The 24,317-nt window shown below is 46.6% G+C and overlaps 1 protein-coding gene across 1 annotated transcript in view; it reads right to left on the reverse strand.

Annotated features, from left to right (window-relative positions):
* The window catches only part of HPSE2 (heparanase 2 (inactive)), a 107,005-nt gene that overhangs the window by 33,475 nt on the left and 49,213 nt on the right, over positions 1 to 24,317 (reverse strand). Inside the window, exons 4-5 of the mRNA XM_066323766.1 lie at positions 2,193 to 2,366; positions 1,465 to 1,636 (exon numbers count right to left, since the gene is read on the reverse strand). Of these exons, the coding sequence (XP_066179863.1) occupies positions 1,465 to 1,636; positions 2,193 to 2,366 (346 nt within the window). The remainder of the gene's footprint in view (positions 1 to 1,464; positions 1,637 to 2,192; positions 2,367 to 24,317) is intronic.

The following is a 24,317-nucleotide window of genomic DNA, read 5'->3' on the forward strand; positions in this document are numbered from 1 at the left end:
TCATCAGAGCTTTTCCACACCAGTTGGGACGTTTATGAAGAGCCCCCACTATCCCGTCAGCAGGTCTGCAGCTCTTACATACCTTCCCTTTCATTTGAGATGGGGTGTCTGCCATTATCTCCACCAGACTGCACACTACAGCCTTGCTCCCAGGGTTGCTGTCAGTCAAAACACAGCCCAGCAACATTTAGTTGCTGGACCACCCTGGCCGTACGACTTGGCTCTTCCGACCCCTCTTCCCTGGGACCCAGCTGCGGCGCACGAAGGGCAAACGCAGCAGTAGGACTTCCCTTTCTCTAATAGCTTCTTGGCTCTCATCCCCATTGTTTTCCTTATTCAGCCTGCTCCTCCCGGCGCTAATAGATTTCCTGCTGATCAAGGCTACTACAACATTTTGTAACTCCCCCTGCGCTGCTCCCGCGCGCGGCACCGAACGCGGGGCTCCGTCAGGCGACGTTCTCGCGTGCCATCGGCGGCTGCCCCGCTTTGGGTTCCCACTCTCGTCAGTGGGAGGGATGCTGGCGTCACAGCTGGTTCAACCAGCTTTATGGTCTCTTTGTGCTGCTGCAGCAGGGCTGAGAATCTGGCCCTGGCTCCCTCCCCGCCTCGCTGGGGACTGCATCAGTGTGCTGTTTATTGTTTCTGCCAGATCATTCCTGCAGATGTTAATGAATGCTAGACCCAGCTTTGCTCCCAGCAGAGTCCCTTCCACACCTCCCCCTGCCCAGCCTTCTGCACTGGAGTTTCTGTTTACAGTCCTGCAGGGAATTTCCCTTCTGCTGCATGGTCTTCGAGCCACACAGACCCAACTCCTGCTGCCAGCAGGCTCCCACACCTCCCTGATTCCTGTAGCTGTCCAACGTCACCTCCAGGTGTCTGCGTCCCTCTCTGTCACCATTCCTTCTCCACCTCTGGCCTTCCCAAACTACAGACATGGCAATCCCCCTAGGAGGGAGAAGAGAGCTTGGCCAGTGAAAAAAGTTGCTACAGGTTCTTCCTCTGCACAGATGGAGAAAGCACAGGGAGAAGAAATCACCAGACGGGAAGAGAAAAGCAATTTGTCCAGGAGGACTCAGAGATAATAACGTGCACATTGGTAAGTGGTGCCAGGATCCATACCCTGACCCTGCAGCCCTTAGGCTTGCAGCAGCCTGCATCCACACAACTGCATTGTCTTATCATCCCAACAAGCTGGACACCTCAGTCTGCCTATAATTGGGAAATGCTGGAAATGCTTGGGAGAGTGTTAATCAGTCCAGCCCAAAATCCCACCAGGGCCTCTGCAGAACTTTAGCACTACAGATGACCATGTCCCAAAGCCTCTGGTACTGTGGTGGCTCAGCCACACAGAGCCTCACTATCCTGGAGGCTGTTGGACACTGGGAGCCAAGACTTCCTGCTGCAAAGCACATTGGTCTCAAGAAGGGTTTCTGAGCTCTTTTTAGGCAATGCACTACCACTTACCCTTCCAGGAAAGCAATGACATTCTTTCTGGGCCTTCCAATGTTTGGCCCATAGAGGTGTGCCCTGGAATAAGTGCGGATAAGCTGCAGAAGACTTCTCAGCTGAGTGTAGTCCTTTCCCAGCTGGCTGCCATTCACTGAGCGGCCCATCAGTGTCCGATAGTTATTGGGCTCTGGGAAAACAGAAATAGACAAAACTTGTCAGCTCTGCTTCCTCCTCTGTGCTTCCAGAGACACACACAGCACACTCCGTCACACTGCTTCACCTCCTCAGAGGACACCGGCAGCTTTGCAAAGCAACAGAAGGAGCCTTTGAGGAGTGGATGCCAGCCACTGCCTGCTCTCCTGTGCCCCTTTTGCTGTGTGCTGGGCGAAGGACCTGTACCTTGGTGTCATGCTGCTGTCCCCATAGGGTTGCCCACTTCCCCTGGCACTGTAGCCACCATACAAGTCTCTACAGTAGCTGGCCTGGCCCCCCCAGGACCAGCTGGGCCCAGGAGCCAGGGCAGAAACATTTCATGTGATTAATACCAACAGAGAAATGTCCAGCTAAGGGACTCACTCACACCAAGTCTTAGAGGTGGTGCTGCCTTACAGCAGGAGCCTTTAAATCTCTCTGAAAATACACTGGCAAAGCAGCCTGGGAGCTACAAGTAACCTCTTCCAAAAGTGAGTATCTTTCTGCTACAGCAAGCTCCTTTCCAGTGACTCTCCTGTTCCCACACTCACCATTGCCCAGCTCCCAGGAGATGTTGTACTTCTTGCTGGCACTGTACTTCAGCAGGCTCAGGGCATTGGAGCTGTTCCAGGAGTTGTTGGGATTTCGCCGCAAAGCATTCAGTGCAAAGATCAGGTGAAGGCCAGAGCAGTCAGCAAAGTTATAGAGTTTGTCTAGAGACCTGGCTGGGAAGAAACAAAAAACAGTTTGTAATTCAAAAGAAAGCTAGTTCCAGGGGGGTTCAAATGATCCTGCTGTCCATCATACCTTGCCTTCTGTGTAGGATGAGCCAGGGTCAAATGCCATCCCCACGACATCTGTAACCGCAGAAAGGCACCTGACCTTTGAAACCCAGATAGGATTCCAGGTGTGGGTTCATCTCCTTCCAGCATGAAACTTGGATGCCCTCCACCTCTGTGTCAGAGCTGGGGCCATGTTACCAGAGACAAGTGACTTTATAACATCTCTTTTCATCTGCTCTTGGCAAGGAAAGTTTGTCCTTTGCTCTGCTTATTCTGCCTTGCACCACTTTCAGAGCAGATCCGTGCAGTGTCTGGGGAGCTGATGAGGAAGTCACCACCCTGGAGCTGCCACCTCTCCTGCACCCCAGTGCAGTAACCCACTCAATTGTCACATACAGGCTACAAGCATTGTGCACCTGGCTGACATCTGTCCTGCACACAGAGTGGAGCTTCGTGTCACCCCTGAGCCTGGGGAGAGAGGGGCTCCCTGCCCAGTGACAGCCTGGACAAACCCTGCTGCCAGCAGGCCCTCCCAGGGTGCTGGGGGCTTTGTGGGATCTGTGTGCTATCTGCTGGCCCCAAAACTGCCTGGATGGCATCTCCCTGTGCTGTGGCCTCAATGAGCAGTGGGGGCACCAGCCAGCAGCGACAGGAGGGACCAAAGAAAGAGCTGACCCATTACTTAGGGAGGTGCAACATTAGCATGGGGCAGAGAGACAAAACACTTAATGCCCTTTTTTTTTCTGAAAACTTCCCTAAAATCCCAACAGCAATCAAATTGCTGATGAAGCTAATGCCAATGTTAGCAGGATACAAACTCACGTGACAGCAAGGGGAGATTCGGTTAAAGAGCAATTAGATAACTGTGGTGTTTTCAATCATCCATGCCTGTTGAACTGCATCCCAGGACACTCAGCAAGCTTCCTGAAGCAGCCTTGGAGATGCAACCACTTAACTGTGAAGAGCCACCAGGGATAGGGAGGTTCCAGGGGGCCAGGGAGGGCAGACCATAGACTCCACTTTCAGAAGAGGGGAAAGAGGCGCTTGGGAATTACAGAGTAGGCAGACTGGCTTCAGGTCCCAGAAAAATACTTGGACAAATAACCAAGTTGCTTGTCAGCACTTACAAAATATAAGGAGATGATCAACAGCCACATGAAAGTGCCAAGAACAAGTCACACTGAAGCAATATACTGACAGGAGAGCAGGGGTTGCGGGCAGCAAAGCAGCCATTTGGGTCTTACACCTTGTTGGGGTCTGGGGCTTTGTTCACAAAGGATTGCACACGGTATTCTCTCCAGAAACAGAGGTAACCCTTATCTAGACTGAACTGCAGCGAGAAAGACACACACTCCTTTTGCCAAGAGAGATGAAGGAGATGTAGGGAAGGCCATCACACACTCAGGGAATTGCTCTAAGCCCAGAAATGATGCTCCAAGGTTTCCTGTAGCCATGCTGTCCACCTGAGGTGCAAGTGAAACAGTGACAAGAGGGAGCTGCTCGATCCAGGCGGGATAAGCTGTTCACTGGATGTCTGTGTTTATTCTGTTGCCTTTCCTGGTCACTGAAAGTCTCAGTGAATACAGAGCCAGCTCTGAGGTCTGAGAAGAATAAATCTATTTTAAAAGCAAAGTTTTAAGGAGGGTCCAGGAAATAAGTTAACTGAATAACTAACATTTAATGCAACACAGCAAAGTTATGGAAAGAAGAATAATGCAAAAATGTGGTAGAGAAATTCTAAATCCCTTTCCCAACCTTTTTCAAAACGCTACTGGTTGGTTGAGTGAAAAGTAGCTGAATTAGATTAATCTAATGTATTCATCCCAGTGGTTCAAGCACATTAGCTGTTTTTCTGGATGTTTAGTGAATTAGAGACAGATACAGTTACTTATTACTTATTTCTTATTTACTTCAGATCCCCAGGCAAAAAGCTGCACTTGAAACTAGACTCTTATAAAGAAGATACACACCCTAATGACAAATCAGGATAGCAAAAAAGGTGTTACCTGCAGTTCCCCTGCTAGAAATGAGAGCTTTTCACTGGCATAAACCAACTGTACTATAAAACGGGATTTGGGTGATGTTTAGGAGCCACTGCAGAAGACTGGGAATTGATTTTCCATGCATCCACGAGAGGAAACAAGACGTCTGTTTATCCCAACACAGGGCCTGCCACTGTGAAATTATATTTTCCCCATGACACTTATTTTGTTTCCGTGCGCCCGGACGCAGAGATGCCACGTGTATTTCGTGTTCTGCCACGACTTTCCAAGCTGGAAACCTCAGCAATCAGGGGAGTGAGTGAGCAAGGAGAAACACGCAGATGTCTGGGGTTCGGTCCTGCACGTTTCCAGTGGTCTCCCAGGACAGATGCACCTATAGCCTGTACTGAAGCTACAAAGACCAGGAAAGTACTAATAAACCTATCTCTGCATCGCACCAGATTGTCAAAAGGGGCACTCTTGATATCAAGACCAGCAGCTACCAAATCCACTTTCTGCCTTCATTCCTGGCAACTGTCTTGGAATAGTGCAAACTTGGAAGCACCAGCCCAGTGACCCTGGCAGAGTCTTGATGATCAGTTTGCACAAACTACCTAAACATTAGTGGTTAAAGGGCATGTCTCTCACCTCTGAGATGACCGCCTTAAAAACTGTACATCTTCACTGCAGACAGCTGCAGTTAGATGACAAGAATACTGTCATGCAGTGTATGACAGCAGTGTGCTTAAGTGGCCAAGGTGGCCAATGGCATCCTGGCTTGTATCAGCAACAGTGTGTCCAGCAGGACCAGGGCGGTGATTGCCCCCTGTACTCAGCACTGGTCATGTTGCACCTTGAGTACTGTGCTCAGTTTTGGGCCCCTCACTATAAGAAAGATGTTGAGGTACTGGAGTATGTCCAGAGAGGGACAAAAAAGCTGGTGAAGGGTCTGGAGCACAGGTCTTGTGAGGAGCAGATAAAGGAGTGAGGGGTATCCAACCTGGAGAAAAGGAGGCTCAGGGGAGACCTTACCACTCTCTACCAACTACCTCAGAGGAGGTGTTAGCGGGGTGGGGGTTGGCTTCTTCTCCCAAGCAACAAAGGACAGGACAAGAGGAAAGAGCCTTAAGTTGTGCCAGGGGACATTTAGATTGCATACAAGAAAAAATTTCTTCACTGAAAGCATTATGAAGCATTGGAACAGCCTGTCCAGGAAAGTGGTCAAACCTCTGGAGTTTAAAGGATGTGTAGGTACGGCACCTAGGGACATAGTTTAGTGATGGAGCTGGCAGTATTAGGATAATGGTTGGACTGAATGATCTTAGACGTCTTTTTCAAACCAAATGATTCTACGGATGGCTAAAGCACAAAAAGAAGCCTATTTAGAAGACTTTGAGCGATGTCCAGTCCTCCATATGTACAAATAAGGCCATAAGAAAATGCTATAAATATTTTACTGCCATGACTAGGGATGGCAACATTACTTTTGAGTAATGAGAACATGAAGAATCTCAGTATTATTAACAGCTGGCTAAAACTCACTTTGAATTCTGGATAATTGCACTGTTTTTTCTTCATCAAACAAAGAAAATCATACAGGAATTTAACCTTTCCCCAGCTAACAGATCATTAGGCAAGGCTTTCACAAAGCACTTCAATAGAAAAAGCCATTGTCGTACCAGAATGAATCTTAATAGAGCAGAAGTAGATTTATAAGATGTTCTCCCTGCTCCTTCTCCCCCTCTGCCCAGTGCAGAGATGCACATGCTCAGCACTCATGTGCCACTTGAGCTCAGCAAGAAGGCATAAGGGAAAATAAAGAAAAAAATAAGTGCAAGGATGCTGATAGTCAGCTTCTTCCATTTATAATGCTCATGTAGTTGGAGTGAGGCTGCACGAGACAGGAAAGCCCCTTGCTCTATCTCCTCACACCCAGCAGCAGTGTTGATGGGGGTTCTCTCTGGGGTGGGTGCCTTCGTGAGCTTGGGACAAACAGCAGCTAGTAGTCAGAGACAGATGATACTTAGCCCTCACAAAAAATTAAATCAGAAGATATTTTTGATTCCTCAAACTTTTACATCATTGGTTGCAGAGGCTTGAACTCATCTAGGGAGCGAATACAGCCCGACAATGCATGGCTGGGTGGCTACCAGTGAAGATCTGCTCCCAGTCCTGCCCTCAGATGAAGCTCTGCACAGAAATTAAAGCTTTTAGCTGCTTGTATTGATCTCATACCCTGCATAGAGAGAGACAAACAGTTTCAAAATGCAGAAGGTGTCTGTAAAACCACAAATGATGGTGGCGTTCAAGGGACAAGTACATCCTTTGGGATTCTTTCCCATTATTCTTCTCTTTATACAAGGCTAAATTTTAATGTTCTCTGAAAGATGGATGGTACTTAACTCTGTAGCATGCCAACACAAAATCTGAGGTACATTAAAATATCTCTGGCAGTTTAAAATAATTGGAAAGACTTTCTAGCCGTAGTTACTGAATTAAACATTATACTAGAGGCTTTATAAAGAGCACAGTATTGACCGCTATTTGGTAAGGGGGACAGTTCAGGAATCTCTGGGCTTGAAAGTCTTCCACATTTTTTATTCTGCTTCAGGAATTTTGCTTTGGCAGAGTCTAGCGTGAAGAGTGGAAATTCATGTGCAGGCTGAGATGGAAGCTGGGATCAGTCAGTGGGCTGAGGGGTGGCAGGACATGGCATGGTGTGCCAGGGGATTTTGTAACTCTGGGAAGGCAACCAGAAGGATGAGAAAGAAGAGCCTGTTCCTCCTCTATCCCCACCATTCACCACATCCATCTCTTGCACGTACAGAGTACGTATGCAAGCACCAAGGAGGGTGAGATGAGGGCTGAGCACAGGTTGGGCAGCACACAGCACAACTCCTAAATCCACGGGTTAGCTGAGAGACCAATCCAATGGACAACAAATGAACCCTTCTGTGGATAAAGCAAAGAAATGCAGCTCTAGAAATAACAGTTTCAACTGATCATGGATATTGCTCAACTCTGCGTTCTCCATAAATTCTGAGCAAGCCTGGGGCATCCCTGCACACAGCCCCTGGTGCCAGCACTGAAGCCAGCAGCATCCCCTGCCCCTCGAGCACCCCAGAGGAGATAGCAGAACGATGGGATTGGAAAAGAACTGGCAAAGAGAAGCCCAAAGAGAACTTTACAGAGAGGGGGCAGAAAGGGCAGTACAGGCTGTTCAGACTAGAGATGAGTAAGATGGGTGGTTAGAGCAATGAATGGAAAAAGAAAGATACTCCCACTTACACAACAAAAAGTGGGTACATGGAAAAATTATTTACAAACAAATTGGCACCATGGTCAGCTGAATCCCATTTGCTCTGTCTCTCTTGCATTGAAAATCCTCATAAAACCACTTGTGTGTGGCAAGGACTTGATGTTTCTTAGCAAATAAATAGAAGATATGCAACAAGCAATTAGAGTAACTCCAGACCCATGGGAGAGGTCTGCAACACTGGCTTGAAATCTTCCAATGGATTGTATCCCCAGTCACAACAGGGTGTCAGACAAGGCAACCAGAAACCCCTCATCCACAATCTGCACAGTTAGAGCACCAAAGAGCAGCCTTCACCATCGCTGCAAGTTCAGAGGCAAAGGAACATCCCACACTATCTGTATGCACTATAACATCCAGCTTGACCCACCGGATCATGGGAAAATTTTCCTATTGTAGCTGCATGCTAAGCCATTCCTTCAAAGTTGTTGCTTAATGAGAATTTTAGAGATTTCAAGGCTACCAAGAAACCCACACAGTTGCTGGAAACTGTATTCTAATGACGACCATCCCAGCTGGGAAGCTGTTTGGTTTTAATTTGGTTTTCTGAAGCATTTTGCCATGCAGTGAAACCACACTGTATAAAGATGATGAAGAATTCTTGGGCAAAATTTCTGGCTGGAGGGAAAAATTTGCTTGCTTCAGATACACATTTCACCTGAAATGATCTCTCTACCTGGTCAGGGTCCTAATGTCCTCTGAAGAGGACTGACGTTTTTGGAACTGTCCCTTGCTCTCCTCTACCTGCACCAAGGCAAGGTGCAACGTTGGAGGTCTGTTCAGAGTGACAAGAAGTACTTTGGCAAAGCCTAAAGGTGCTGTAGAAAAGGGGTCTGGTTTTATCCCATCTGAAGAATACCTGAAAGCTGGAGGAACTGGCTTTAATACTGCCAGCCAGCAAAGAAATGCTGCACACTGTGTGTTAATGAGAACCTGGATTTTATATCCAGCTGCAGGACAGATGGGGGATCTGGGGCTATTCCCTTTGGACTATCAAGGGGGCCTTTTTCCAAGGGAATTGTCATCATCCCTGGTCTTTAAGCAGCTGAACATCGACCCTCAATATTCATTCAAGTCTTTAACTAGATTTTTCATTTCACTGCCAGTGCAGAGGTGATTATACTGACCACGTGAGCAAGGTTTAGTCCTTAACACTGCCGCACAGAAATAGCAGTCTGGGGGCTTGGTGTCAATCTCTCGCCAATAAGGAGCTTGGCTGGCAGCCATGGATTGTGGGCTGAGTTCCCAGCTGGCATATAACTTGGAAGACAACCACGAGGTCTGGGTTCAATATCCAATTGCTAAGGAGTCTGGCTGACAGCCTCATTTTGTGGAATGAATCCCAAATTAATATAATTCTTTTGATACCAGACAAGGGGCATGGCCTGTTTCCAAATGCTCTAAGGGCTCAGATAAAAGCCATAGGCATTGGGTTCAGTGTGTAAATGGTATCGAGGTTGGATAACAGTCAGGATTGGGCTTAATCGTCAGATGGTGAGAAAAAGGAATGAGCCCTGAGCTCTGCCTTCATGCAAAAAAATAAAAGAGAGCTCAAATGAGCAGAATAGCTCTGTTTTCAATCCTCGCGTGGTAAAGAGCTCACAGGACAGTAATGGTTTCTAGGAACAAGTGTAAATTGACATGGAGCTTCAGAAAAGATGTGGGATCTGGGTTCAATCTCCAAGTGCTGTAAAGCTCAGATAATGGCCAGAGGGGCAATTTCCAAACCCTCTGTTCAGTCTGGTGTCTGGGAAGAAACCAGGATCATATTGCAGCTAAGAAAACTGTTTTCTCCTGCTGCATAACTTAAGGTATTTTTCCTTTTGGATCAGGATGAATCCAGCATCTTCTAAAGTTTCAGAGGGAAATGGAGGTGAACAGGGAGAGTGCTACATGTCTGAGTGGAGCAGAAGAACAGAGCAAGGGAAAATAAGACTGTGAGCATCACCTGCTCTTCCACATCTTCTTGGCCACCCCAGATCCCTGGATTTGAGCCATGGGAATTGCTCCAGGGAAAATCTGGGTATGGCTCCTCAGCATCCTCAGTGCTCAGGAGTGCCTGCACTTCTGGGTGTCCTTGGGCCTCCGGGGGAGGCAGCTTGTCCTATCAAGAGATGGTGACAGCCTGCGTGGCAATTCCATCTCACTGACATGGCTTGCACAACGAATTGGTGGGAAACGGTGTTTGCAGCAGTGAGTCAAGTCAGCAGCTTGCTTGAGTCATTCCATTTTGGATAAAGGAATGCAAATAAAATGAGAAGAAAGTATCCAAATATTATTTTGTCCAGGCATTTAAAGCTGCTCTTTTACATAGGAAAAGGAGTAGAGGATGAGGTTTTATTGAAAGCTATACATTGATCCTGTGAAAAGCTTCAAATTTAATAGCACTGTCTTCCTGTCTTGAGGAAATTTTAAAAATCTAATTCCAGTCTCTGTGACTCTCAATTTTAGATCTAACGTCCAAATAGGATGGACCACAGCAGACAGAGTCTGATCAGCAAATGCTGCTAGAATAGGCTGTGGATTGTGAACCTGACCTGCAATTAGCCAGACTCCTGAACAGCGACAGCACACTTGCGGTAAAACCCTCCAAAACCCCTTCTCAGTGTGGTAACTACCCATTCTTAATGACCAGGGCAGCTGGAGACAAGCACCACCCCCCTGCAGGCGGTGGGCACAGCCACACCAAGGAGTGTTTTGCTCTTTACCCTGTGCAAAGCTGTGACTCTGGGGACAGGTTACCCCACTGCCACAGAGCTGCCTTCCTCCGGGTTTTACCTGTGCACGTGGAGGGAGCAAACCTGCCAGGCTTGGGACACACGGCTGCAGACATGACCCAGCTCCACTGCCAGAACTTTGCTGACAGAATGACAGTTTTATATGGCTATAAGAACAGCTATAAGCGCAGCTGTCTGAAAAGCAACAAAATCTATGATGTGTGTTTCTAAACCAAATGACAGCTGGCAGTGCTGCACTGCAGCTCATTCTTTCTTTTACATGGTTTAGTTAAAACACTTCTCTGCAATCACTATGATTTATCAACAAACAGCAGTTTCTGGAACAATTTAAAAGCATTCCCAAATAGGTAAGAAGTGGTCAGCTTCTCAGGCATTCAACAAGCTCCCAAATGGCAGGCAGCTAGAGATGGACAGGGACAGCTGATGGGAGGACTAAATGCCCTCCCAGGCCACCTCACAGGGAGGACAGGGCTGTGAATCCCACTGGGATGGGGAGTGTTGAATTTGGGGTACCTGGGCAGGTGCAGAGCATTACCCATGGATGGGGAAATGGTGATTTATAGAGTTTAAAGCTGGCTTCAGGTGCAAACATGAGCCATTTCTGTGCTGCCAGGAGAGGTGACTTGGTCCTTGCATAGGGCAGCTCCCTAGCCACACGGAGGGGAACCTCCTGTGACTGACTCTGACCTCTCAGGCATGGAAAACCCTGTGCAGCCCAGACACACAGAGGTACATACAAGATAATGCCACAGCTCGCTGTTCAGCTGGATGCTGTAACACAAGGCAAGTACTGTAGTGTGCCAGTCCCCACACCTACCTCCTCCTGTCAGCTGTAGGGCAAATGACAACAGCCATAACAGGAACCCACATAACCCTGTGCACCACTTGCTGCTCAGGCAAAATGCATCCACGTTGTTCTTTCAAGCTGCCACAGTTGCAAGGCAGAGGTTTTCTTGAGAAATACCTTTTCTAGAAGCACCTGAAGCACTAACACTGCAGCAAGAGGGTAGACATTTTCAGCACTTCCCCGCAAAAAGCGAGCTGGGTGGTACAGGCTGAGCAACATCCTGTTCAGATGCTGCATGGCTAAACAGGAATGAAAGATGCACAGGTACAAGGCATGCTTTTAACATGTTCATTTAATCTCAGTAAAATGCTTAGCCCAGGTCGGCTGTGCATCTAGCTCACCAATCCCCTTCAGCCCAGCCAGCAGCTCCCACACTCCATTTTTTGCTGCCTAGACTGCTGTCACATGGCAGACACACGGCTTGATTCAGAAGACCCTCATGCAGGGATGCAAGCCAGATGCACCCCACAGCATCCCTGGAGCCCCAGAAGGAGCAGAGCCTTGTACCAGGCCCTTTGCCTCCCACCCCCCAGATCTCTGGCTGCTCCAGAACACAGTGACATTGATCAGTCATGCGAGGAGCCTGAACTACCACATCGGGAACAAATTCAAACTGAGGACTTTAGTGTTGCCAAACCCCAACATTCAAAAATCATGAGTCAAACTCACAAAAATCATGGGACTGGCTCAAGAAACCTGCTTTTAACATAATTTTCGTTGCCTGCTGTTTTCAAAAATGTGGGGTGCCTTTTTAAGATGTTTTTGAGCTCTTCTACTACCAGGAGAGTTAAAATCTGTCTTGTTTTTATTATTCCTTTTAGGCAGTTGATGCGTAGCAGAACAACCAGTTTACTTTACAAGTTGTTTGACTGCCTTCCCCATGGGCGAGGACTGCAGCCGGCGGCCAGGGATGGGCAGGGACACGCCTGAGGTCCCTCAGTGCCCACCGCACAAACGCTCTGCTGCTAAACAGGGATCGGGCCATCTCCTACAATCCCCAGCTATTGGGAAGCAAACCCAGAACGCACAGGAATCAGGTGCTGTATTTCGTGGGTCCGAGTCAATGTTTCCTCGGGTGCTCCGGCACATCCTCTGTGCCGGCTGACCCCGAGCTCGCCATCCCCGCCCGCTCCCGCTCAGCGCAGCAGCAGCTGACTTCCCGGGGAGGAAGAGGGAGTGACTCCGGCTCTTCGCACACTTTGTGAGTTGGGCATCTGGTATTTTTCAAAACTCTGAAACATTTTAACTGAAAACTGTCTTAAAAAAAAAAAAAAAATCAAACACCCAAAACCCCAACCAAAAAAACAACACATAAAACCGGAAATGTTTCAATCTGAAATCCTTAATTAAAACCACACTCTTTAGTACATAAAGAAGGAAGTTAAAACAGAAATGTACTTTTGCACATTACAGACAGCATTATAATAAACAGAGAGCTCTGCCAAGAAAGAGGCATTTTCAAGGCCAAAATAGATGCCTCCAGCTGCACTCGGATAATGTCAGAGGGCTCGTCTGCAGTGCCGAGTGTGGCTGCGTTTGAACTGGAGAGAGACCGAGCAGGCTCGGCGGGCGAGGGGCGCGGCAATTACCGGCGCGGACTGCGGGCGCTGCGGCAAGGACCGCCACCGCTGGGGTCAGAGCTCCGCTGATTCCCACAGATACCAGACCGGGCCCTAATCTGTGAAATATTTGAAGGAACTGGCCCTGGCTCTCTCTGCTCCTCTGGGCTCACAGATATGGCTCAGCTGGAGGGACCCGGTTTGGCAGGAGCTCTCCCCGGCTAATCTTTGGGGGAATCTTGTACCAAAGCACACAGGGTGGAGTCTGAACCTGATTTTGGAGGCACAGATGAATGGCTGGAAAAGGCCGGCATCGTTAGCGTGATGTCCTGCACCAGGCAGCCTGGGACACACATGTGGAGTGCACAAGTTAAACCCAGTCCCTCAGCAGGACAGATCAGATATTTTATAGAGGTATCCATTGCCAGCTTAAAATCTGCTGCAGTTAGAGAAATCAGCTTACCCCTGTGTGAAATTTTGCAGTTATTTAGCATCCATGGTCAAAATAGGCACCCTACTTTGAGTCCAAACTTACCTGTTTTGGCTTTCTAGTGACTGGATCATGCTATACTCCTGCCCTGATAGGTTTTTGTTTCTTGTGGATAGCTCAAGATTAAGGTCAAGCCTCCTCTAAACACACTTTCATTAAGTTGTATTTGCTGCAGGTCTTCAGCATCTTCACAGTAATGCAAGATGTTCTGAGCTTCCAACACATACTTCAGCTCTTTGCTGTCCTACAAGACTTACCAAGCTCTGTCAGCAAACCACTGCTATGTGGGGCATTTAGGATCTCATGAACCAACTGATTTACTGTGAGAGGACAGGTCTGCTCAGCCTCCTTCTCTTCACCAGCTGCAGAGCCAAAGCAGCCTTGTCTGCTCATAAGAGCAAACAGGACACATTTAAACAACTACATCAATTAGCCTTACACATGCTTCATGGGAAGATTGTTGGAGGAGGATGCTGATGTGAAATGATGTCACCTGCTTAGAAAACAGAAGGACATAGGAGGGTTGATTGGAGTTTTTTGTATGAAGAATATTTTGGGGCTCAAAGAGAGGTGAGAAACAGACCCTGTGCATCTTTCCAGGGACCAAAAATATAAAAGGAGCACAGAAGATGTCCCACAGAACTTCATTAATAACAAACAGAACACAGAGGACATATTTTTGAGAGTCTGACTAAAGCAACTAAAATAACTGGTGTTGTTAGGAACTGGTAATTTTAATTACCATGTTATCTGCTAAAGACAGAGCAGGGCAGATCCCAGACACTCCAAGCTGTTGGAATGCGTGAGGAAAAGTTGCTCTGGAGAAGGGAAAATAACAGGGGAGGGGATGTTTATTACTTGAATATTATTGATACAGAAAGTTGATTAATAGTCCAAAAATGGAAGTAAATTCGAGTGCAAGTGGTTACAAAACCAAAAAGCCCAGCGATTTAAGGCAGTGAAGGAATAAGAAAAATGGATTAAAGATAATGTATTTCAAAAAAAGCAAATTTGAACAAATTCAGGGCACAGGTCAAGAGGATCTCTGGGGAAGGGAGTTTAAGACAGCATTTCCCAACCAGCGAGACATGGAGAGGCAACAGCTGTGCTGTGGGTCAGGGGAGAGAGCAGCAGAAAGAACAGCAGGAAAATACCCTGCAAATACATACAAATAAGAGGAATAAAGAGGAAAATACCAATTTGTAACTCAGTGCAAAGGAGTAAGCAACATATTGACATAGAAACAGCTCTTTTCTTTAGTTTTCATCAAGACAATTAACTGTGTCATGACTGTAAGTTACATTAGCTTGAAGTGTGGAAGAGCAGCAGACCTGAAGAAGGACAGAACAAGTGAAAGACCACTTAGGAACCTAAACCACAGAAGTGCTTAATAATCACTATGAAGTCTGTGTCAAATTGTTTTGCCAAATACAGAAGATTCATATGTATTCAATAAATACCTTTTCTGCATTTTTCACCCAGAATTTTGCCACTATCAGCATGCCTTCTTACAATAATCCTGTATTTTGCTGAAGTGGTTTTACTCCTGGTACACTGGAATTATATCTATTGCTTTACCCCCCTGGGCACAGATGCATCCCAAATACTCTCAGCTTGTGCAATAGAGTGCAATGGAGGTATCACCTGAGCAGGTTCATTCTTTCAAGGTGAGCAGAGAGGAACAAGCATGACCCATAGTGATGTAAGCATCCAAAGAGCCTCGGGTGAGGTCCCTTGGAGTTTCATATCTCTTTATATTCCTGGACAATGGCCCACAGCCAGCTCAGTCCTGTGGATCAACACTGCAGGTATATGGACTTGGATGGGATGGATGTTAAATTTCACAGCAATCACCCTGCAGGCACTGCTGCCACACAACTCCTCTGCACTGTTTGGCACATCCTTGGTGGCTGTAGTGATGGGGAGGGTGCTTACACAGCCTGCCAGGACAGCAGCTCCAAAGTATCACTCATTAATGATATCACACCTAGAGCTGTCAAAACCAGAGGGAGCCACATAGGCAGAAGAGGCAGAGGAGAGCACGACTCACTCATGGTATGTGGGACTCAGCTAAACACACAGCAAAAGGCTGTGCTGTGAGTTACTCCACTCACAGAATGGATTTAGATGTCAGACGTCAGCTCTTTTCGTGAGCAGATCCTCTGCATGGCTTTTAATACATATGTGTACCCAACTGCTGAGTGACCTACAGCACAGCTCTCCCTCCTGCTCCCCTCTTACTACTGAAACACAAATCCTTCAACTGAAAATACATCAAACTCTGGAGCTGAAGAGTCATATTAAAATCGAGTATATGAGGTGCTGGTTTAAGCTGATGGTGTCACTGGCTTGCCTTCTGGGAGAGGGATCTGAGGTTTTTACAATATACTTGTCAGACTTTCCAACTTGCTCAGCTAAACAAATAACCACCATTAAACCTCTGAAAGGGATTTTACCCCCAGCCAGAGGAGACAGCCTTCTGAGATAATTCTTGAGGATAAAGGTTAATCTAAAAAAGTATAATTTCTCAGGGTTTAACTGACTATTTCACTGGTTAATAAATGGTTTTATTTCTGGATATGGCATAATCTCTGCTGAAAAATAAATTCATGGAAAATATTAAAAATAAACTTACTAAAATAAATTCCCCCCCATACTGCTTGGCAGTCTCTAATTAGATAATTCTACCTGAAAATCCCATCGACTCAGATTCCTTATGGGATATACCCACTGGCTCCCACCTTTGGTAAATGGGAGCCATGTGGGCAGCATTAGAAGAGGGAAGTGCAAGAAAAGGTGAGCCCAGTGAAAAGCAGATGGACACACCATGGCATGCTGGGGAAGATTACAGGGAGACACCAAAGGAGGGATGAAAGCTTCTAACAGTGGAGAACAGGAAATTTTCTGTGTCTGAGGAAGGTTATGGGTTTGCTCTGAGCAGGAAGGAAGGTGTTAGCAGCTGGAAGAAAAGACTAAGTCTTGTGCTGAGAGGAAATGCTTCAAAAGCATTTACTTTCCAGATTAGCAATGACCTTGCTTCATTTACTGCTGAGGCTGTGGATGCTGGAAGCCTCATCCTGCAAAATGTGGCTTGTTGTGCATTATTGTACAGCTGACAGATTCTCCACGTTCTGAACTGAGAAATATGCTCACAGCACTCAGAAATGACTCAACAAATTCTCACTCAGATTTCAGGTCATCTCTTCAAACCCTCAGTCGGAAACTTTAGCACAAGGAATTCCTATTTAAAGAGAGGTAATAGGATAATATTATAAAAACTCAAACCACAGACCAAGGGTTCCACATCTTGTGCTATGTCAGCACCAGGGGTCAAACAGGGCAAGCATCTGGACACCAGGAAGACAAGTCAGCCACTAGGATCACCTCCTGGAGAGAAAACAGAGACACAGAGGTTGCCCAGGATGAAAGCAGCAAACTCGGGCAGCCTCAGTCTCTTCCCAGCAGCACTGACCAAATCTGGTGGTGATGTGCTGCTGTGCAATACAACAGCTTTGATCACAAAGACTGATGGCAATGAAGAAGCAGATATCTCTAGTGATTAAGGGAGGAATGTGAAATATTTTATATGCACATGTGTGTAGAAACAGGCTCTGTCTTTCTAGAGTACTTTTGGCCATCCAGTCAATAAAGGCACAAAAGCAGCACTTTTGTTAGAAGAGGTGGCAGCAGAAGAGAGAAATTTATTGAGCTGGTCTGTCAGGCCCTAGTTGAACATGATTTCTTTCAGGTGAATTTTACTGGTACTCCAGTTCTGACAAGTCCTGGTATGGCAAAAACAACATAAGCCCACAATTATCTGAGGATCTGGAAAACCTAATTAGCTCTCTGATGGCTCTTCCCTCAAATACAATCTAAGCACCACAAAGACGGAGCAGAAGGGCAACCCAGCCTCCACAGTGCCCTGGAGTAGTTTTGGAAATGCTGTTGATAACCATGCTCCAGGAAGGCATTGCCTGGGACATTGCATGAGTGCTGGGTTTTAACCACTGTGTTTCCTGTGTATTCCATTTCCTGACACAAGAGGTGCTGCATGTCCTATCACTGATGATTTCCCACTTCTCAAAGGATGGAGATCTGTGAAGTTTCCTTAGCCTCTAATGGCTCCTTCCCAAGGACAGACTCACTAGGAGGTGCAAGCTGTTGGCAGCTCAAGGGCCCAGAGGAGCTGTTGACCGTGTTTAGGCCGCGATCCAGAAGACTTGATTTCATCCAGCACAAGTGGAGCTGTTTTATTTATTCTAATGGTCTGATGGTGAGGGAGGAGTGCTCCCTGGCTGCCCACGCCAGCCCTGTTCCAGGCAAGAGGTCCAACACACAGCCCTTCTCCAGAAAACACTGCTCACAGGGACAAGGCACCTATACCTATCCTCATGTGCCACCTGGAAGCAAAGTTTCAGACTCATGCTGCCTCATAAAAGACATTTAATCTTCTCTTAGACCTGTTGTCTGACACTCTGTGTCTTTGTCAGCCAGATGAGCCCAGGTGACTGCTCCACATCATGCTAGAGGACTCTGAGCCTTCATTCTCCAGCAGTGGCCAAGAGGAGATACCTGGAGAAGAACACAGGAAGGACAAGCACACCATAGTTGGCCTCCAGGAAATAGTGGCACCAGGCAGCAATGATATAATGCATCAGGAGCCTTACTTCTCAAATAAAATCAGTAGTAAGAGCCAGGATATAATGACAGCCTGGGACATTAGACGCAACACAGATATGATGAAACTCAACTCAGAATAACCTAATAACCTGCTGTGCCACCCAAAGGTCTGAAAGCAAGATGTCCTAGCTCGCATAGAACAGTGAGAGTCTGCTGAACCCTCAGAACAGACTCATGCCAAATTATAAATAAAGATCCAAAAAGACTTGACACAATATTGAGGCAATGACTAGAGAAATGACTTATGTAGTGCACAGTGAATGCCTGCAGGACTGACCAAATGGAGGAGAAGCTTTTAAGAGCTGCAGAAGCTTTCCAAAGGAACAGAATATGAGGAGTGCCAATTTGTGTCAAAGATTTTCCATCTGCACAGAAATAAATAAATAAGAAAGATGGGAGCAGACAGGGAGAAATCTGTGTTGTCCATCACAGAGACCTATGTGGGTGTAGCTCCTCCAATGCAGCCTGTGCTGAACTCCAGTGAGACTGAAGTGTTGCAGATGGCCAGCAGTAGTCATCTGCGTGGGGCTGAGTTACACTTCATAGGTCCAATTCTGCCTCTGAAATGAATACTGTGTCCTCTACACATCCAAAGTACTCTCCAGACCTGCACAGCATTGATCTGCCAGAGACAGAGCAACAACGTCCCTCAGGCAGAGCGTGGTTTGGGAGCCCAGCGAGAACAAAGGAGCAAGGAAGGAAGATGTGAGACAATATGCAGAAGGGGAAAAGAAATAATTTTCCATGGCCAAGCCATGACATCCCAGCTCCCATTAACTCCCACTCCTGCTCTCCACAGCACCTCGGCATAAGGACACCAGCCTTGCCACCCACCAACACATCCATGGAGGGAGCAGAGAGGGAGGCATGGCAAGCAAAGAGGGGACAAAGGCAAGCCAAAGAGTGCAGGAGGGAAAAAATATTTTGGGGTTTATTTTTCACACAGGATTCACAACATTCCTCAGAAAATTTAATTTTGCTGTCCTGTTCTTGTTTGCTAACCAGAACCAATTTAATTTTAAAACAACACGCAGAGCCAACAGGGGAAAAAACATTTTGCAATGGCTCTTCGCTCCCACTTGGAACGGCGAGCACAGCTTAACTCGTTCGGCTCTCGCAGTTGCAGCACCAGCTCGTGGGGAGCTGACCCAAGAAGCCTCAGCCCAGGAGGAAGAGGGAACTCACTGGTGCTCGTAATGATAGAATACAAATGGGTTTTTTTGAGACACTTGACAGATCCCACTCTGCACATCTGTGGGGGTTGGAAGTGGTGGGAGCAGGGAGCAATTTGTCGCATGGAACATCTTCCTGTAGTCCTGTCTCTCCACTCGACAGCTCGTTCCACGGTTTGTAGAAAAAATGGCTTGTTGCTGCGTTTAACAAAGAGCAGAAAGCTCCTATTCCTCGTCCACTACCAAGAACTTGCACATTTCTCATATCAGCATGTGAGTCTTCTGTGGTTTTATGCCTTGTTGTGACAGCTTGGTAAACAAGCTGATAAAAATCAAGAGCTTTTCAAAGGCAAGGTTAACACACTCATGTGCGACCTGGCTTGTCAGAGAACACCAGAAACTCCAAACACGTTGCTTCTGCTTACCATCTGCATGAGCTTATTCAGACTAAAATAACAAAGTGTGTTTCCTGATCTCCATCAACATAAATAGAGCCATTAAACTGCAAGGCTGTTTACATTCTGGGAAATAGTCATTGCATTCATCCTGATTGCTCTTCATCCTGCAGCCCCAGCATCCCCACACTGCGCTAGCCCTGGCTCTGCTGCAGCCCACAACCCCACTGACCACCAGCTAACACCAGGCATGGGGACCCGCCACGTCTGAGCCACAAAACCAACGGAAACCCCTTTGCAAATATTGTATGCTGTTGTCCAAATTTGATTTTATAACTAGAAACAAGGACACACTTGAAGGATCCAGCTCTCCCAGTTGTAATATCTGGCAGCTGTAGAAGTGGGAACATTCACATTTTATAAAAGGAGATCTTTTGGTAGGTAAAATCATAAACATTAGAGCAGAAAAAAAACCCCTGGAGCTTGCCAGTGGTGTGCTTACAATAGCTCTGTCTTCTGCGTCATGCAAGGACCAACACTCCAACACAAGCACGTAGAGATAGCCCGGCCTCCATCCCAGAGGATTTATGTCCTGGAAGAGGAGGGGACGGTGCCAATCTGTAAGCTGTTGCATCCCAGAACATCAGAGCCAAACACTGCTCTTTTGGCCAAGCCACCCCATCTGCTCACAGAGGAGAGCTGAGAGCAAACACTGCCCAGCCCTGTAGGGGTCTGACCATGCCAGTCAGCACCTCTGCACCCATATGGGCACAGGGCTCCTGTGTGCTGACAGGGACATTTGCACAGTTCCTGGGAACATGTGCCATTCTGGGTGCTGGCCTGTGCTGCCAGACTCCTTACAGCCCTAATAGGTGTTCCCTGTAATTGTGGGAGACTGTTGTTTTTTGTTGGCCTAGCTTCACCTGCAGAATTGTCAGGAATGAGAATTCCACATTTGGAAATAATAACAAAAGGATAAAACTGGGCAAATAATGATGCAGGCCAGGTCACACATTCCCATTTTATTAGACTCAAACCCTCCTGAAAGAATTTCCTTGTATCTGCGTGTAATAGTTAAGTGCAAATATTTTCTAGAGGACATTCTGTTTCACAAAATGGAGGGGCTCTGTTTCTGTGCGAGTTACATCATAAATTATCAATTATAAGTGTGGCAGATTTTGCCTTTATGCTCTCTGCATGACAGCTCTGGACCTGCCCTTGTGGCTCTGCATGGCGAGCCAGCTCCGCAGGTCCACAGATCCATCACAAACCTTCTTCTCTGCAGGGCCAGACAGTCTCTGTATTACCACCCTTCACAGCTCCTGTCCTTGTCTCAGTCCCAGATGAAAATATCCCTCTCCTCTTTTGCATATGGCTCTTCTCTACCCTCTCCCTCTGCTAGCAATTAACTCACTGGAGCATTTGTGAACCAGAATGAACGACAATGTGGAAGATAAAAGGTTAGTCCCATTCCCCACTGTCCTGATAGGGACAGTGCCATTCTGCCCAGCCTTGTGCTGGCTGGCAGCATGCAGCAGGAAGCCCACAGAGAATAGACAAGGCTAGGGAAGAAAGGAGTGTGAGTGCAATTGCTTTAGCCGCTGATGTTCTGCCAATCACATTACAAGTAACCATTTAACCAGAGGGCTCATGAAACCCAGCACATCAGCATTTGCTTTTACCTTGACTTTCAAGGCATCTGTGCCATGTAGGCACTGATTTTAAAAGACTGAAGCAAATATGGATTTGCTCTTGCATTTGAGCAACAGTGACCTGGGATACACTGCAGGAATGGCATTGCCCTGGGCAGAGCCAGTATGTCCATGGGAACAACCCTGCCTTAATTCAGAGCAGTTAATCACATTCCAGGAACCATTGCAGGTTCCTGAGTTGCACACCCGCTGGGAGACAGGCTTTCATCACAGACCTGTAATTAAAGGGAGATGTCAGCGTTGCGTGTTAATAACTTGGAACATCGGTTATCCTTGGAAAATCAGTTATCCTGGGAGTTCAGCAAATTTAAAAATGTAAGTATTTTGATAGAGCTCATCAGTTAGCATACCAACTTTAACTCCAAATAAATCAAGAAGGTTTGATGTTTTTATGCCAAGGTATTTCTGCAGAAACAGAAAGTACCTCAGTGTCAGAAAGCACAGAAAGTCTCAGGCACAAGCAATGCAGACACAGCATGTCAGCATGGAACATCTTACATCTGTCTCTCTGACTCTAAAAGAGTTAAAGAATTAACCCACACTTTGCACAACAAACTCTAAATATCATTACAGCCCCTCAAGTTTGCTTTGTGGGGAAGATAGAGTGAAAAAAAGATGCCTGTGACTAGACGGTGTACTTTAATCACGTCCAGCCCTTTCCATTTGAGGTGTATGTATCAAGTATCTGTCCAAACAGGAAGGAGGCACACTCGGGACGGTCAGAACAGCTGAAACTCACGCACTTAAGGAGGAAAACATCTCCCAGTTGTGCGTGGGTTGGCTCTGAGGGTCAGGAAATACACAGAAGACAATGCCCAGGGACAGGGCGAGCTCAGCCATGGGACGTGCTTGGGCACGCTGCAGGGGTGTCATTGAGGAACAGGCCACTTTGGGTCAGGGATGGAGAGAACACCATCTCGTGCACAGGCTCAAACCTACCCAGAAGACACTTAACCCAGATGGGAGAGGTGAAAGCAGCAGCCATGAGCTGTTCTCAAGTGCATGGCAATGTTTCATTGTCAAAAAGGTTGTGCTGGCCAGAAATGTTACTACATTATTCAGCATTAAAAAACATTTTCCACTTAAGAACAGACACAAGTTTGAAGCCAGTGCAAAAGCACCCTCTCAATCAGTAGTTACAATGGCATCATTCAGTTCTGCTGATGCTTCAGGAGAGATCAGTATTTCTTCCTGTATGGTTTTAATAAAAGCAGCCAAACAATCCCAGTATGGGCTCTCTAGAAAGCCCTGTGGAGGGTTTGTGCACTTGAAAAAGGAGTGTGGGATTCATGGCAGTTGAGGTGGTACTTGTGTGAATGCAGCTGCCCTGGGATAAAGATGTTCCCGGCATAAGCTGAAGCAGTTCAGAGCTGTAGACAGACAAGCCCCTGGAGAGACAGAAGAGAATTATGAAGTGTTGAGCTAATTAGGTTCACAGCCTTAATTATTGGAGCACTACAGCTGATAATGCAAAACCAGCCTTGTAAACAAGCTTTATTTTCAGCCACTCATGCCAACAACTTTCTTCTGAAAGCATCTGCTGCACAACTCAGACTTGTCACATCCCAGGGGCACATTCTGGAGGTGCTCTGAAGCCCTATAATATCAGGTAATTAGAGCAAAAGAGATCTTGACAATTGCCATTTTTAAACAAATAATGAAAACATGATGGAACATTTCAAACTCATATGTGGGCTGGAACACGCATGGCTTAAGTGCTGGCTGAAAAAAAACCCAAACCATGGGAATTCAGTTTTATAGATTGCTTGCAAGCCTTCAGCTTCTCTTCAGAACTTCCTCCCTGAGATCAGAGGAACAGGAGGCAGGGTCTTACACAGACCCTCTTCTAATCCCAGGAGAATATAGATGGAGTCAGAGCCTCACACCTTAACAGGTCCCATCCTTCTGCCCACACTAAAACTTTGTAGAGGCTCTGAAGGAGGAGGAACCATCAGATCACCTTGTCTGACCTCCTGTGCATCACACACTATAGTATTTCACCAACTTATACATGTGCTGAGCCAAATAACTCAAATTTGGCTCAACCACAGCTTCTATAAAGGCAGCCAGACAGAATATAAAGAATTACAAGATGAAGAAAAACCACTTTTTTTTTCCTTAGGTAGTTTATGTAGTTGGCTAAATATTTGTGTCCCAGTTCTAATTGGAATTCTTTGGGTTTGGCTTCCAGACCCTGACCCTTGTTCTGCCTCTAGTCATTAGATCAAGAGACCTTGCAGTAGATTATGTGGTTTTTTTGAGAGACCACACAAATCAAGTCATATTTTAGTTGTTTTTTGATATATTGGCCTGCCTAAGTTTGTGAAGGCTCCTTCACAAAAAGGACCCAATACCTCTTGGTACCCAGTGGAATTCCCTCCACTCCACCACCTTCACTCATCCAGGTGAAACAGCAAATTGAGTGAGTTCAAAATCAGTCTCAAATGGTGCATGGAGAGCCCAGGGAAGAGGAAGTAAAGAGTAAAGACAACTCTCAGTGACTAGGGAAAAGCAGGGGAGCTTGGAGATTGCACCCAACTCTGTGCTGTAAAGGGCCTAAACTTCCAGTTACAGCAACACCCAAAGAGCCATTCCTGTTCACACCAGAGTCACACATCAGTGCAGAGAAACTGGTCCTTAAAAAAACCCTCAATCCATACAAAGCTCAGAAAAGGTCCTCGTGTCATCGGGGCTGTTGTCCCACGCAACCTAGAGCCACCTTCACTGAACTCAGTTATTTGAATTTTACTCAATAGCAAAAAGCATCAGGTTTTTTTTCTTAAATGGAAAACAAATGATCCACTTTTATACTGCTGCCCACTCAGTGAAGCATTAAATGTTTCCTGGGATAGGGTGAAAGCAATGATGTAAGGCCTTGGGAGCTTCAGACATGGGGCAGCTGGAATAACTGGACTATCATGAGCTGTCAACATGTGAACAAAGATATCAACTATGAGATGAGATTCTTGGGCATTTAAGTACACACTTCACAATTCCCAGAGC

The sequence above is a fragment of the Sylvia atricapilla genome, chromosome 8 (genome assembly GCF_009819655.1).
Source record: "Sylvia atricapilla isolate bSylAtr1 chromosome 8, bSylAtr1.pri, whole genome shotgun sequence".
Lineage (NCBI taxonomy): Eukaryota > Metazoa > Chordata > Aves > Passeriformes > Sylviidae > Sylvia > Sylvia atricapilla.